Source organism: Herpailurus yagouaroundi, unplaced genomic scaffold (genome assembly GCF_014898765.1).
Source record: "Herpailurus yagouaroundi ecotype Mexico unplaced genomic scaffold, PumYag 28, whole genome shotgun sequence".
NCBI lineage: Eukaryota > Metazoa > Chordata > Mammalia > Carnivora > Felidae > Herpailurus > Herpailurus yagouaroundi.
Window position 1 is genome coordinate 37,909,309 of NW_024412376.1, and position 16,109 is coordinate 37,925,417.

Consider the following 16,109-nt stretch of genomic DNA (forward strand, 5'->3'; position numbering starts at 1 on the left):
GTGAGTACAAATTTTCAGAAAAACGGCATCCTAATGGTCAAGGGGGATAACTTACTCAAGGGAAAGGGGTAAGGGAAGGTTCCCACATGAAGATAGACCAAAGAGGTGGGACTCTTCTGTCTCTAAAAGGAGATACAGTCCATGTTTATGAAGCCATGAAAGGTTTGGGTCAGGGAAACCCTTACAGCGCAGTGTTATGAAGGGGAAGCTTGGCAAAAATAGAAGAAAGCTCTGCCTCACCCTGTGAATAGTAAGTGTTCTGGAACTCATTACTCTAGGAGGTGGTGATGCAACCTAAAAAAACAAGCAGCAAGATTTTAGGTAGGTTTATCCATAATGATTTACAAAGGAGCTCCCGAGACAGAATTCTGCCTGTGTTCTCACTTGGACCGGAAGAACCTCAGATTTACTATGATGGGCTTAATTCTCCAAGCCCATGATTTTTCCACCCCACGTTTCTCCCTACATCATGCCTAGTAGCTATCGTCTCAGTGGGGGAGATGGGGAGCAGAAACTGACACATTTTGGTGTTGCTGCTGCTTGTCAGCTCAGGTAAAAAAGTTTGGATTCGGGTGCGGGAAGGTGGTATTTGATGGTGTGGGGAGTAAAGGGGAAGCTTAAGCTGCTTTCAGAAAGAAGCTTAAGAGTTGTGGCTGTTTCTTGCTTACCACAGTCTGCCTGGTTTGGTGGTGAGGGAGCATGGCATAGAGCAGTGGCTCTTAATCGTGTGGGGTCATAGATCCCTATGAAAATTTTGGACTCTGTCTCCAAAAAATGTACAAATGCACACACCCACATTTTGTGTATCATTTCAGGAGGTACCAGAACCTCTTGAAGTCTGTCCATGGATCCCTGGATAAGAACTCTTGATTGGCAGCAGTCCCTGATCTGGAGTTAGTTGGCCTAGATATTGGTCCTAACCCTTCTTCTACCAAGAGCTGTAAACTGGACTGGGTCACCATGAACCTGAGTTTTCTCAGAAAGTGAGGAAGCAGAACTTCCTAAAAGGCCCTTTCCGGCACCATTATCCTATGATTGCAATGCAAAAATATAGCCTATCAGGGAAGAATTATTATGAACACCTCTCTTGATTATTTTTGACTTGAAGATTGAAAAAGATTTCTAATTATTGCTTGATTGGATTAAAGGAATCAAAATATGATACTAAATTACTATGTTTTTCTTAGACTATGAAATTCAGAGACAAATCAACGAACTTGAGAATGGATGTGAAATTCTGAATGAAACTCGTTCATTTGACTACAAGCTAGGGTGAGTTTGCTTTGACAAGCATCTTGAACACAGCTGGGTGGGGCTCCAATCCAGGCTCACCACAGGCAAGCCCTGTGACCTTGAAGAAGGTACTTAGCTTCTCTGCATGAATGCTTTTCTCACTAGTGCAATTGGGAGAATACTGTATGCTACAAGGATAGAATATCCTGTAGGGCTGGCAAGAGGTTGAAATTGAACCAGACTTGTACATAAGTACTTATTATGTTCTGGCCTTTCATTTGCTTCTAGTTTACCCACTTTATGGCAAGAATTTCTACTTCCTTAAATTCTATCAGACTTAAGCTCTACCAGTTCAAGCTAGAGGTAAAGAGAGCTTAGGGTTGGTTACAGAGGTGTCCTTTGTTTTGTTTTGCTTTGTTTTGATAACTTTGACTCTGATATTCTGACTCCGAATTTTGAGGATTTTGTGCTTTTAGCAAGAGACCGAAAAAAGCTCAGAAGACGAGAGTTTGAGCTGGTTAGAAGCCGGAAACATTGAAGCAATTTCTTCTCTCTTTTTTTAGTTAATCTAAATATTTCTCTTCCATTAATATAATTTTTTCATGGAGTCACGTAAGTGTCTGCCAAAGAAGGTGAAAGAGCTTGAATTTGCCCGTGGCTCTTATTGATAGGGGTAACCCATTTCCCTTTGCACATATGTTAGGTGGTGCTGCACGCAATGTTTGTGTAACGTTTTCTTATTTAACCGTCATAGGTGCACCGTACCGATGAGAGACAAAGAAGGAAAACAAGACTACAGGTGGTTACTCCTCTTGTCAAAGTACCATTACATGTTTGGGGTCAGGGGCGTATTTCAAATCCACTCGCAGAGTACCATAATGATCCTGGATAGTTTTTAAGAACCACTTTGTGTTTGTATTGTTGCATGATGGAAAATCTGGACTTCCTATTTTATGTGTATACTGAGAGAAAGAATGTTTTCTTCTTTTGGTAGCCTCAGAGTGCCTGATTTGACGAAATTCAACTGTTGGAAGACACTGTTGACTCACCTCTGTGTGAGAGTTGTTGAGCTAAGAGGGTGGCAGTTGAGGATGGGGCCTAGGGTGTTCTTATATTCAGTGATAGATAAAGTAACACACTGAAGATCCTTGAGAAGATATGGGGAAAAAAAGAGATGCATATGTCAGTGGCATTTCCCTTCGTATCTCAGGTGATGCTATTTAATTGATAAACTAAACAACTTGTACTTAATATGAGATCCAGAAATAAGGACAGGCTTAAGGTAAATTGAACCTCTTGTTTTTTTCCCCACTGAGTTTAGCAGATTTGAAAGATTGAGGTTTTAAGCGACAAAGTTGTTGAGGTTAGCCCACTGTTCCTCCACAAAATGCAGGAAGTGCAGCTCTTGCTGTGGATGACAAGCATCTTGAACAGAAGTAGCACTGTGATGTGGGAAAGAAACTCCTAAACCCTTAGAGTGAACCTCCCCTGAAGGGCTCCTCTCCTGTCTGTCGAAGTCAAGATTGTTTGAATCACTGTGATCTCAGTTCAACCTGTTCTTCCCAAGAGCTTCTTTGTTCTCCAGTGTTGCCGCCCTACTCTGTTTGTGCTGCTTTCTTAATCAGCGTGGAGTTTGGCTTTTAGGTCAGCTAGTGGCTTTGGCTCAATCCCTCAGGTTAATAGGCGGGATTCAGGAAGCCTCCCTTTGGCTTTCCTCTTGCCATTGGAAGTCAGGCTGATTCACAGCACAGATTTGGCATTGAGGTGATGGGTTGTTTGCACGTCTGATCTATCACCATGGCGCCACCATTTGCTCTGCATTATCCTTCTACGTAAGCCCTTTGACAAGTATAAGCAGAGAGAAAATGTTGGATGCTGGAATACAACAGAGGGAAAGACATTATATGCAATGGTGCAGCAGAGAGGTCCCGTATGCTCCTTGGCATGTACCGTGTGCTCCACGTCACCCCCCACAGTTTCCCCTGACAGCATCTTGCGTTCCTGTGTGATTTGCATCTATTCCCCAGGAAATGTTGAACACTCACTAAACACACTGGTACAGTACATTTGCTATAATTGATGAACTGATACTGAGATTTTATTATTAACTAAAGTCTATAGTTTACATTAGGGTTCACTCTTTACGTTGCATGTTCTGTGGGTTTTGAGCAAATGTATAATGACGTACATCTACTGTTACAGTGTCCTAGAGGATAGTTTCACTGTCCTGAAAATCCCCTGTGCCCCGCTTACTCGTCCCTCCCTCCCCAATAGCTTCTACATTTTATTTAGGCAAAATCTTACTGATTTCTTCCACATCTCAAGGTTTTCTTTTTCTTTGACTTTTCATTTATTTCACAGATACTGCTAAAAATAGTGAGAATTTTTAAATGAGGGAAAGTCTTTTTTTCTGCCTAATAAGTAGATTGTTCTCATTTGGTCCTATTTTTCGCAACCTATGTCTTTATGAATATGTACTTTATCCACAATTAGAAATCGCAGTGTGGCATCAACCCTGCGTGGTGCCTTTTTTGCTCATCATTCGTTTATAAGCATGGACGCTGGCAGATCTGGTGGTCTTGACCTGTAGAATACACTTGTCCAAAGACTCCTTCCTGGGAAACAGGGAGAATTGATATTATGGGACATTCGAAGACATTGGCAATTTTAACACGGCAGCTAAACATGAAACTTTTGATGCTAGGAGTTTTTTCCCGTCAAACGAAACACTTCCGAGTCAGACCCCATTTCCTCTCTGTGCCTAGGTTTATGCCCGAACCCAACCTTCCTCCCCTGCTGCTCTATGACACTGCATCTCTGCCTGCTGGTGCAGACCCACAGCAAGTGATCAACATTGACCGGATTCGGGAGCAGCTCCCTGAGCTCCCCAGTGAGACCCGAGAGAAGCTCATTCAACAGTATGGGATACTGCCAGAACACAGCTTCGCCTTACTGGTAGGTATTGATCAGAGGCTAAAATAAACCCAGCTCAGCAGTTTAGGGTAGTGCTCTACACTGTGGGCTCTGAGTGGAGCAGGCAGGTTGCTTCAGTTGTACAATAGATGCTTCTGAGAAGAACAAGGTGCGATAACCTTTGCTCACCACCCTTTACGGTAAATACTCCTCAAAAAACCAGAAGATGAAGCAGAATCTCGCGTCAGTCATTTCTTCTGTGTAGAAATGAACAGCTGCTCACAGCAGCCGTGGAGGCTTCTTGAAGACAGTCCAAATGTTATGGATGAATGTTTTCCCATGTGTCCGCAGGACAAAAGAAAATCAATGTATAGGGTTTCTAGATGTCTAGCAGTATTGAACCATGACAGGGTCTGGCAGGAAGTTCGGTTCTCAAAAGCCAGCCAGCTGTTTCTCCAATTGTAGAAGAAAAACGTTTATTCCACACGAAACGTTGAAAACTCCGACTAAAAGTATCGGCCCTTTGAGGCTTGAAGATGCATCTTAAGGGGCTGTTAGAGAATCTGACACCACTGAGACCTGCTTAGGGATTTTCCATTCTTTTCAGAGCTGCCCGGGGCTTTGCTGTTTTCTTTGTCATGGCAACATTAAAGTGATACAGGCTCAGTGAGGGTAGGGTTTTGTCACAGTTGTCTCCTGCGTGCCTGTTAGGAAGTAGGAAGTTTTGCTGCTGCACGGTTCAGGCACTGGGGATATGCCACACTTTAGCTTTTGGAGCAGCGGAGTCTGCACAGACTCTGGATTTTTGGATTTTAATTAACCAATAATAACTACATAGGGATGCTGGAATGCACATATTTATATACTTCAGTAACAGCAGCCCTGCCGTTTCTGGTACAGGGTTGGCAAGTGGATATTTGTTGAGTGAACGGCTCTCTCTTTATAAATCAGCTAATAGGAAAACTTCCTGGAGAATCTCACGTGAAAACTCCTCTTTTCCTCCCGGTAATGATTAGGCGTGCGCAGATTTTTTTTCATACTCCAGGCAGAGGTGACCACTGCCTGCTGTGGGCTGACATTGTGTCTTAGCCATAACTCTGTGATGGTTGCGGTGCTAGATTTTAATTATTTCATAGTGTGACTTGTTCAGTGCCTTGCAGGCAAAGGCTGTGTCACCCTCTCATTCGCTGTTCCTCAGCACAGATTAGCGCATCAGCAGTGCTTAATGCCAGATCTTTGTGTGAATCAGTTAGCATCTTGGACAGAACAACTTTTAATCTGAAACCTCTTACAACCCAAGTATTTTTCCCTAGGTTGACATAACCAAACTGAGTTTTAGTCCTGCCCATCTTCCCCAACATCTGATCACTTGAATTTCCAGCCCACCAGACTAAATACGAAATGCCACGTTCTGGTTCTGCATTTTACAACTGCCACATTACACAGGGGGCAGGAAGACTGGGACGGAGCCCACTGGGTCTTAGCCTCAAAGACCTCTGTTACCTCTCTTTATTTGGCCTTCCGCCAGGTGAACACAGGCAGCCCTTGGAGGTAGCAAATGAAGAACCTAGGTTTCGTGGCCATTTAAAAAAGAATTTTTTTAACTTTTATTCATTTTTGAGAGACAGAGATGGCACAAACAGGGGAGGGGCAGAGAATGAGGTAGACACAGAATCCAAAGCAGGCTCCATCCAGGCTCTGGGCTCGAACCCACGAACCATGAGATCATGACCTGAATTGAAGTCAGATGCTTAACCACCTGAACCTCCCAGGCTTCTCTTGGCCATTTCTTTGCTCACAACTGCGATTTTAGAGAAGAATCCACTAAATATAATGTTAAAAGTTATTTTTATATATCAACTTCCTTTATAAGAGAGGTGAAAAGATCTCTCGGAAACTCCTCTCAAGATTATGGCTATTTCTCTCCAAGGCACGGACTGCAAATATACACTCCCTTTGAAGAGCATCTCTCTAGCATTGTCACACTTGGCCTCCGACAAGCATGTGATGGTGGGGAGCGTCTGCCGTCCCTTACTGAAAGAAGTCCTCTGAGGGCAGGGAGGTTTTCTTGTTCATGTTTCTGACCCAGGCTCCACTCGTGTGTCCTTCACAGGAAGCCTTGAATAAAGGCTGAGGGATGCCTGGTGAGTGGGTGTATGTTTTCATAGTTTAAGGTCCTGTTTAGGGGAACCCACCTTTCATCTCTTCAGTCCACCACTTTTATTTTCTGTTGCATCTCCTATGTAGTGGGTACTCAGAGGCAGAGATTAAAAAAGAAAGTGTTTCTTTGCTTTCCAAGAGTTTATATGTATACACACACACATGACACAGCTAAGCAGCTAACCAATAGATGCATAATGCAGGATGGGAGCCCGGGGAGGCAGTGATTACCTTGATCAGAACAAAAGGGAAAAACTTCAAGAAGGAGGTGATTTTTGAGCCAGTTTTGACGGGACTGGTCTTTTAATAGCTTAAAAATATGCTTATTTGTATAGCTTGCAGCTAATGTATTAGGTGATTCATTGTTTTTTAAAGGGCCAGCCCTTGAAATTCCCAAGATGAGCGCAAAGAGAACTTAAAAGCAATGGAAAGAGAATGAGTCAGACAAATTGTTTTCCTGAAAGTAGGCATCCTGAGCTCTTTATGACTTTGTAATCATTGAAAGCTGAGTTACTCAGACCCGAAAATGATATGTTCATGTTTTTTCCTGCCTTCATCAGAAACACAACAGATTGCTGAGAAGGGCGGATGCACAAATCTAATGAACCATCTTTCAATTTAAAGAGTGCCCAGGAGTATTCATTAAATAAATAGCAGTAGTGGAGGTGTGCTTTGCTGAGCTTCGATTCCATGCTTTGTGCCTTCAGATTGCTTATTAAGTTAAGCATTTAAGCACATACCCACCCTCACACACATGCCTTACAAATAACAGAGACTTCAGAATTTAACTCTGATCTTTATCTTATTTTATTGTCTGGTAAGGACTGAATTATGTATTGATAATTTAGGCTTGATATTTACAGAACCCTAATATTATATTTTAGCATCTCCCACCATGTCTGGCATGTAGTAGGCACTCAGTGAATATTTATTCAGTGAATGGACAGACAAACAAGTAAGCACGTGGGATACCATTACAATACTCATGGAAGCCCTGGAAGAAGCAGCATTCCTGACAAAAGCATCTCTGTTTCTAAAGATCAGATACATAAGCCAGTCTTGACAACCTAGCAAATCATGGAACGATACCTGACTCCTTGAACTCGGGGTGAGAAGACCTGGATCACCACTCTAACCACCCCAGATCCTGTGTTCCAGTGCAAATCACTTGGTGTCTCTGACTCTGGTTTTCTAAACTGGTTTTGTCAGGACATTAAGTCCAATCTATATTCTGGTTTTCTCTCATGAACCTTCCTGACAGTCACCTCCGAACAGAAAATCTGTATTACTGTTTTTTCCTCTGGCCACATAAAAAGTATCTTGCCCGACGTGAAACTTTGACCTATTTAGTTAACCTTGCTTCCCTTTCATAAGTCAGATTGCTCGATTGTTGACCTCCTTTGTAAGGATTAAGGAATAGAAATGTAGAAGCTGAGATCCAGGTATTAGGATTCTGAAAAATACGAGGTTCTAATAGTGTAACAAGTCCTTCTCTGAGTCAGCATATTCCAGGAGTAATTATTAGAATGATCTAGATTATATGCATGTGCCGATAATCCCAAAATGATGTCTGTGGGGGTATCTCTTCCTAAATCTGCCTTACCTGATTCAGAGAATGCAAACAAATTGTAGTCATTTGCCTAAGCAGTACATAAAAATGGCTACTCGCTGACAGAAGTCTCTTGTGGTTTATAGTGGTCACTTTTTAATTTACCCTTACAACAACCCTCTGAGGTCGATATTGCTGTTCTCCCCATTTTACAGATGAGGAAACATAACCTCTGCGGTTGAATGTAAGACGTTAAGTAACTCAGCCAAGCCTGTGGGGACTTCAGAGCCCAGGCTTTATTTACATGCCGAAGCTCTGTTGCCTGCCTGTACATGTAATATGTCACAATGCCAAACAGGAATAATGTGTCAAGTTCATTGCTGTTTTGGATCACTTGATAGAGAAAATAGAATTTTTACGTTTGTTAATGTTTTATACAGTCCCACTAATGCTTCAATCAGGCACAGTCACAGACCATTGATTCAATTCGAACTTTTGACCACTTGGTTTTTAAGAGGTCAGACTGCCTTATAAATAAAAAATGCTGTCTACTAAATTTAGTGAAAATCAGTCAAATCCGATGAAAAGCAGATATTATGTCCATTTTCCAAGTAGGAAATTTAAGTCACCAAAAATAAATGTAAGCTCTTCTCTGCAACTTTGTTTCTCAAACTTGCTGCCTCAGGTTCTTGGCTCCTTCTGACTAAATCATCGTAAAGGGTCTGCACAGAGTGCAGAATATGTGGAGTTTGTGAGATGACTTTGCCTGTTGTTGGCCTCGTGTCATGCACCCTGGCACATGGTAGGCACTTGGTGAGGAACAGATATGAGCTCACAAGGTGGCTGGCTGTGTACGAAGTCAGTAGATGGAAAGATGTCCATCTCATCAAGATTTCATTGGAGGGGGGCGCCTGGGTGGCTCAGTCGGTTGAGTGTCTGACTCTCGATTTTGACTCAGGTCACGATCTCACAGTTCAGTTTGTGGGTTCAAGCCCCGCGTCGGGCTCCGTGCTGTGAGCACCGAGCCTGCTTGGGGTTCTTTTACTCTCTTTCTCTCTGCCCTTACCCTGCGTGTTCGCACGCTCGCTCTCTCTCGCTCAAAATAAATAAATAAATAAACAAACAAACTTAAAAAAAAAGATTTCAGTGGAGGAATGGCATAGCATCCCCAATTTAGTATTTCTTGAGGGCCTGCTATATGCGCCACAGTGCCTTATGCTGTTTTCAGATATAAGAACTTTATCTTTTCCGTGCCACTTTTAACTCTCCCAAGTAGCCCCACAGGGCAATGGGTTGAAACACTGACTAAGAGATAGTCTTGATTTCAGATCTCACCTCTGATGCTTTGGAGGGGAGAGCTCTGCAAAGGTGACTGGAGCTATTACCCTCCCCAGCTGAAAGAGGGGAGGGGATGATTCACTCATCCTAAAGATGATTGACAGAGAAGAATCTTCACTGAATCTAAAAGAAGCCTAAATGCAGCCAAGCAGACTCCCTAGAATGAGTTGCCGGGGAGAAGAGCAGTGGCACCGAACAGCTGCTAACTAACACATTGATTTTAGCTCATCAAAAGAATGCACTTTCCCACCATTCCATTATTTTATTCAGTACCTGCCAGCTGTTCAAAGGTTCTTAACATATTAAAAATGTTGCATTTTAAGAAAAGTCCAGCATGGCCCCAGTAAGACTGCAGGAAAAAGTGGTCGTGACCCGCCAGATTAGTGACCTATGCTGCTGTATATGGCTGTCTTTCTTTGTATTCAGCCTCAAGATGTGTAGTCTTACTTGAACCACTTCATTTTCCCCAGCTGGTTATTCCCCACTTAAAGTCATAATCCTTTGTTTCTGACACCATGAAAAAGGTTAAAGTGACTCCAGGGGACCAAGAAACAGAAAAGATATCATGACTATGGTTGGTCGTTAAATGGATTGTTTTCCAAGAGTTTTGCTTTGAGTTTCTAGTAAGCTTGAAATGGCTTGGTTTGGATGAACTGCCTTTAAAGTAATTTCCCATGATAAATATCTGTATACCCATAGGTAACACTGCTTTAAAGCTAATAGTTTAAAAAGGCGTGTGAAACCATATTGACTGGTTTCAGACTGCTTAGATGTACTGAGGAGCAAAGCACTGGTCTTCTAACTGCTGCTGAAGGAAAATCCATTTGGTCAACATCGTCGCTCACCATTTCAGCTCCATGTAATTTTTGAAATTGATTTTATTCTTCATTTTATAAAATTATACCCAGTGCTTGCCAGCTTATGGGTGCTTTTACAGTTAGTGTATGCACTAGAAACATAACCAATATTTTCTCCTGGTAAAGCTAAATAAAAGATGCACCTTCTAACTTCACTCCTGCAAAACCAACAATGCATTTATTTTAGATACAACTAACAAAGGACTTTCGGAGATGAAGATCCTCCGGGCTCAGGGTCATTTGACCCCTCAGGGACACGCTCATTGGCCCAAAAGTACAGGGAGGAGTGAAGCCCCGAGTGCCCAACCTTGGGGATTCACAGGGGCTCTCTCCTTAATCCTTCCTGAAACCTGGTTTCCTGTTTGTGGAATGATTTCCTTTTGGGGACAATTAAAATACATTATTTCAGGTTTCAGTCAGATCTTAGAGCCAGTGAGCAAGCACTGCCTTGAAGCTTTGTTGCTGGTTTTAAGCTGCAGCCAGAAAGCTGCTGTTGACCAACACAGGTTCTCTCCGTGTTGGGCCCATGTGACAATGGTGGCTTTAGGCATGTTGAAATGTGATTGTAATCAGAATTGATTTCTTGACAGCATACTTTTTATGGCCCACTCTTGCAGATACAGTTTTCTAATTATACCAATCTACTGTCAATGTTTATTACCTAAATTATTTGGGTTTTAATTATCCAAGGAAAAGTCTTATTGCTATATAGGTTTCCCTCCACATCCCTCCTAGAGTTAATATATCTTGGAAAACGTACACTTGCTTTCCCGTTAGTCTAAGCCAGATGTAGGTGTGAACCCTCCCCGAACGGAACCATTATCCTGAGTTAAACTCAGATGTGTTACTTCCCGACTCTGCTGGGAACACAGCACGAGTGAAATTGTTGGCACCAGAGTTTTGCTCAGATTGTAGGGGCTTCCAGACCCACTGGAAACATGACCCAGGAGGAAAAAGTATGAAGACCAAAATAGGACTGTAGCTCTTTCTAGTTGCGTATTTTATGAGACAGACTAGGGAGTATACCCTTGGTGTTTCTGGGCCAGTTTCAGAGCTGCTTCAGATCTCCATGTTCTTGAAAGTGGCCGTGATGGTTCAGGATTCTGACTTCGCCTGACACACTCAAGGGAGAGTGGTGTCTCCTGCACTAGTCTCACACCACCAAACAGCTGCCTTTAGTTTTTCCCCATCCAAGACTCCTCTGGATGATCGTGTGTGTGTGTGTGTGTGTGTGTGTGTGTGTGTGTGTGCGCGCGCGCGCGCTCACTGCAGGATTTCCACAGCCACTTCTTGTTTCCATGAAAAGCAGAGGGAGGGCTCCTTCACATCACAGACCTAAGCCACCACCCCACTGAATGTCAGTCCTTAATCTAGCCATAACTTCTGCTTTCTTCCCTAGCACCACCACTCAGGCATCCCTAGCTAGTTTCCATTTCATCCCAACACTAGCGTTTGATGCTATTTTTAGGGCTGCTTTTCGCAAAGTTGGTGGGTCTGCATTCTGTTCCCACTTTGTGAGAGCGACCGAATTCACAGGAATAAAGAGGGAACAGTGGAGTCCCCACTGACCCACAGATGCTGGGCCCTCTTACAGTGTTTGCAGAAAAGCTCAGTGGCCGCTCACCCCAGCACCCCTGCCACGTGGTGGAAGGGTGCGGTTCCAGTTTGTGTCTCCACCACATGGCACGTGAGCACCTGGCTCAGTCTACAGATGCAGGGTCTCCTGTACAGTCAGCCGCTCCCACCACAGGAATGGCCTGCCCGGCTAGGTGTAAACCCACGCACAAGTTCTTCGTATTAGAAGAATTAGAATGCAGTAAAATGCAGCATGCTTGATACCAAAACTATGTGAGCAGTAATGGGGTTGGTTTCGTAATGTCAGAAGGGGCATCAGAATTAGGCAGTGTCCTGGTTGAGGCATATACATACCCGCTGTAACTTCTCTGAGGAGAGGGTGCAGAAGGGGTGCAGAAGAGAAGCCCCGCAACTCTGGCCACCCTCCTGTCCCCTGGAAGCTCTGTATGGCATAGGGTGGGGGGGGGGGAGGGGGGTTGAGTGTCTTCCTCCCTGATCTGGGGGCAGGTGTGTGTCAGGCCACGGCGGAGAGTGCCAGGTGGTGTAGATGTACATTGGCAGAGGCAGAAAGAGAACTTGCCATTTTCTCCTAATTTCTCAGTTAATTGCTAAGGGCCTTTGCAACATTTTTAATATGTTAAGAATCTTTGAACAGCTGGCAGGTACCGAATAAAATAATGGAAGTGGTGGGAAAGTGCATTCTTTTGATGAGCTAGTTGCTTCACGTTGTGCCTGGCACTGGTAGGTGCTCCGTCTTGGTCCCCAGGAAGGCAGCAACATGATAGTTTCTTCCTCAGCGGTGGTGTAGCGTGGAGATAAAGAGCACAGACCACAGGGGTTCAGATCCCAGTTCTGCTGCTTTCTTGCTGTGGAACCTCAAGCGAGTTCATGCCTCCGCGTCCTTGTCTGTGAGAGAGAGTTCTGCTAGGATCCACCCAGGGTTGTTGTTAAGAATTAAATGAGTTAACGCAGAGACAGCACTTAGAACAGTGCCTAGCCCCTCTTGTTGTTACTAAAATGTATTATCATTGCCAATGGCGGCGGCAGCCATGCACAGCTCCCCACAGGGCTGGCCGCCGTTCTCCATGTCTAGCAGCTATTCTGGAAATATTCCTGAAAGCCTCTTAACTAGCCCCGGATTGCTAATCTAAGGTCCCTTTAGCTGCCATGTCACTCCCTGCCACATAATCAGCTGTTCCTCAGCTTGTACTTTGTAGGTTTTTTCTTCTCTGAAGTCTGCCACTGGGCAGCTGTCTCTGTCAAGTTTCATTCTACTTCTAAATATAGTCCAGCTAATTTCTGCCCTGTCATCAAGTTCAAAGGCTGTGTGACTTAGAACAAGAATGGTGGTTGGGAAGGCAGCCCTCATCCTATCCCAGCTTCATAGTCTTCTGACATTTTGTCGTCTCTGAAGGTAGAATGTAAAAAACAGCATTGCAAAAAGACGTTGCTTCCAGAGCCCGGCGCAAGGGTAGATCGGGGTTCCTTTGCAGAGCAGACGGTGAAGGTGAGGCGATCCCTCTGCCTTGCCTCACAGCCACATTGACCAACTGACAGGTCCATTAGTGGTGGAGGGTTCCTGTCAGCCTCTACGAGGCTGACCTGGCATTGGCGCCGGGTGTAATTGAATGCTTTGGGAAATTTGATTAAAATGTGAAAAGGATGCTTCCGGGTCATAGAGCTACAAAGGCTGTCTGGCGTTACACGAAAGGCAGGACCAGTTAGTTGTCCCTGCTGCGTTAGCTGCAGCTGAAGGAACAATTAGTGTTACATTCAGCCAGGAGACTTGACACCCCGTGTAGCTAGAGTGTCGGCTCTGATGTAGGATAGGTCAGTCCGAGTCGGACGCTTGCATGTCGCCTTTGAGAAGGAAGTTGGGGTTTCCCTAATGCAGTGGCCTTTTTGTGTTGCTCTTCATACGGTTTTTATGGAAAGGAATTACCAGCGCACTGTTTTCCTGAGAAAACCAGATGGCTGCACTGCCACGTTCACCAGGGCCTCAGAGATTTGTGCCGAGCTTATTAGCAGTTGCCGACCTCCTAAGAAGACCTTATCTAGAATGCTTGAAATGCGGGCTTGTGATCTAAAGAGCCAGAACAGGCAGCCCATGTGTGACTTTGTATTGATCCGTCATTCCCTGGGCAGCAGCGGCTCAGCCTCGTGTAGCTCGCCCCATTACCATCACAGATTTTCACATCCGCTTCCAGTTGTGTGCCGGAGCCACGTATCCCCCAGCGAAGTACGGTTCCAGCTTGGAGAGGCTTCATCACAGCACTGACACAAAAAGACAAACAGAAATCTGACTTGCCATGTTATCCATCCAATAAAAAAACCACCCAAGGGTAGAAGAATAGATATTCATCACGTCCCAGCAACTCAGCCAAGCCTGGGAGTTCAAGTGCAATATTTCTAGGTGGATTTAGAAAACCTTTCCTTGGCAAAGCAAAGAGCTCTGCTTCTGACAGCTCTTTTCACCAGCGGGCCAGCCTGTCTGCGTTAGAACAAAGGGAATCCTGCCTGTCTGATTTGGGCCAGATAGTGGTTTTCTACTTCCCCAGCGGTTTGCTGTACCATTGTGGAAGTTTGAATACTTTTCCTAAGTTAAGCAAAACTTCCTCTTCATTCTTCCTGCATTTGCCTTTATCTGCAGTCAAGCTTTGGCTGCTGAGGCGGCCTTTGCCCTGGTTTAGCATGAGCAGAATAGTAACATTGGCTTGAAAAGAGATTCAAGAGATGATTATGGGATTATTCAGTAGGCTTGTCACCAGAGAATTTATCTGTTACAAAGGGCATGTAGACTTTTTTTTTCTTATGGAATTTCTACTTTAGCAACCGTGTGCCTGTGTGTATATTACAGCATCTGCAATAGCTGAGCTTTCAGAGGACTTTTGTTCGTATGTCTTGCTTCTTCCCAGTATCTTGTTTTTCCAGAAAGTTCTTTTGCTTAACGAAGGTTCTCTGAAAGGGCAAGGGTTCGAGAGCCTTACCCGCAGTATAAAGTGAAAAAGACCCATTTCGGGGAAAGTGTGGTTTTATTTGCATTTCAGCAGGTAGGAGAAATCTACTAAAAATGTGTTCCCTCTGCATTTGGAAGCTTCAGCTTCCCCTGTGTGAGGGGAACATGTTTTTATCTTTCTTACTGAGAAACAAAGGATGGACTTAGCCGCATTTTTTTGGTTCTGCCAAACTGCTCTGAGCTGGCAGTTAGCTATAGTAGCTAAGGCACTTTGATGAGTGCCTTGGGGTTACTCTTATGCATAATTGTGGCAATTCTAATATTTAAAGGTGAACATGGTATGATAAAGAATGAGCATTCACATGTGATTTTTTTTTTTCAATGTACATGGTGATGGCAGCAGACATTAATTCCATCCGTGGATATTTACCATGTAGCTGCCATGGCCCAGCACTGACTTAGCTCTATTTATTGAGTAAACAGGACAGAATGGCCCCTGACTCACAGAGCTGACAGTCCAGAGGGGAGACATAGTAGTCTTCTTCACATGTCCTTGTTGAGCCCACCCAGGCGATTGTTTTCACAGAGCAAGAGGAGAGGCAGGGTTAGCTGTGTCTAGTTTGGCTCCGAAGGTCCGGAAGCCACTGCTGCCTCCATCAGCTGTGTGGTCTGAGTCGGTCACATGTGCCTGGGTTCTTCCTCATTTTGGAAACATTTGAGAACCATTTCTGTCATTTTGGGGATGATGTGAAGATGAATACAGTTACGATCCACTTTTGGTTTTTCAGAGGTAGAATATTCTGTCTGTTCCTTCTTCATTCACTTCTTTTCCTGCCTTCTTATTCTCACAATCACTGGGACTTCCAGCAGAGGATAGGCCTGGAAAGAGAAAAGACAGTGAAGTGAAGCCAAACTTCATGGGCCCGAAGATGAAGGACGCAGCTCAAGGGTAAAGGGTGTAGGGTTCACAGGGCTGACGGTGAGAGGGCGGGTGAGTTTGGGGGACAGTGGATTTCATTGCCCTCTGGTTCACCAAGCCAGGCTTTTGGAAATATGTTGATTCCTTTGACAAAAAGCTATATAAAAAGCGCCATGACAGTAGTAGAAGTCAAATACTTGCTGTTTACTGAAAGTGATTAGAATTTTCTGGTGGCATTTCCATGTTTAGGAAAGTACAGGTAGGTGTCTCAGAGGAGGCAGAGGGTGACAGTTTCAGATTTGCCTTCAGAATGCTGATCTTTCATTTTTTTGGAGATATATATATGAATTTTTTTTTTTCTTTACAGAATGAAGTTGGCCTACTGGAGTTCTTCCAGAATGTGATAAAAGAAACTAGGGCAGAGCCAAAAAAAGTAACTAGTTGGGTCCTCAACATTTTTCTGGGTTTTTTAAAGCAACGGAACCTTGCTGTCAATGAGAGGTGAGTAGGGTCTGGGGATTCTTTCTTCCTTTATGATGAACTCTGTGTCCAGAAGCAGTTTAAGTAGGGCAGGGCTGGTGTTTTGTTCTCCGTCGTTCCCCTTAAGAT

At 44.0% G+C, this 16,109-nt stretch overlaps 1 protein-coding gene across 4 annotated transcripts in view; it reads left to right on the forward strand.

The window, feature by feature from the left end:
• GATB (glutamyl-tRNA amidotransferase subunit B) overlaps window positions 1-16,109 on the forward strand; it is an 84,024-nt gene that overhangs the window by 44,747 nt on the left and 23,168 nt on the right. For 2 of the 4 annotated variants that reach the window (XM_040472468.1, XM_040472455.1), the window contains exons 7-10: window positions 1,188-1,272; window positions 1,988-2,047; window positions 3,999-4,188; window positions 15,868-16,001. In XM_040472468.1, the coding sequence (XP_040328402.1) occupies window positions 1,188-1,272; window positions 1,988-2,047; window positions 3,999-4,188; window positions 15,868-16,001 (469 nt within the window). The remainder of the gene's footprint in view (window positions 1-1,187; window positions 1,273-1,987; window positions 2,048-3,998; window positions 4,189-15,867; window positions 16,002-16,109) is intronic. The other 2 variants (XM_040472461.1, XM_040472478.1) reach the window with 2 other exon arrangements.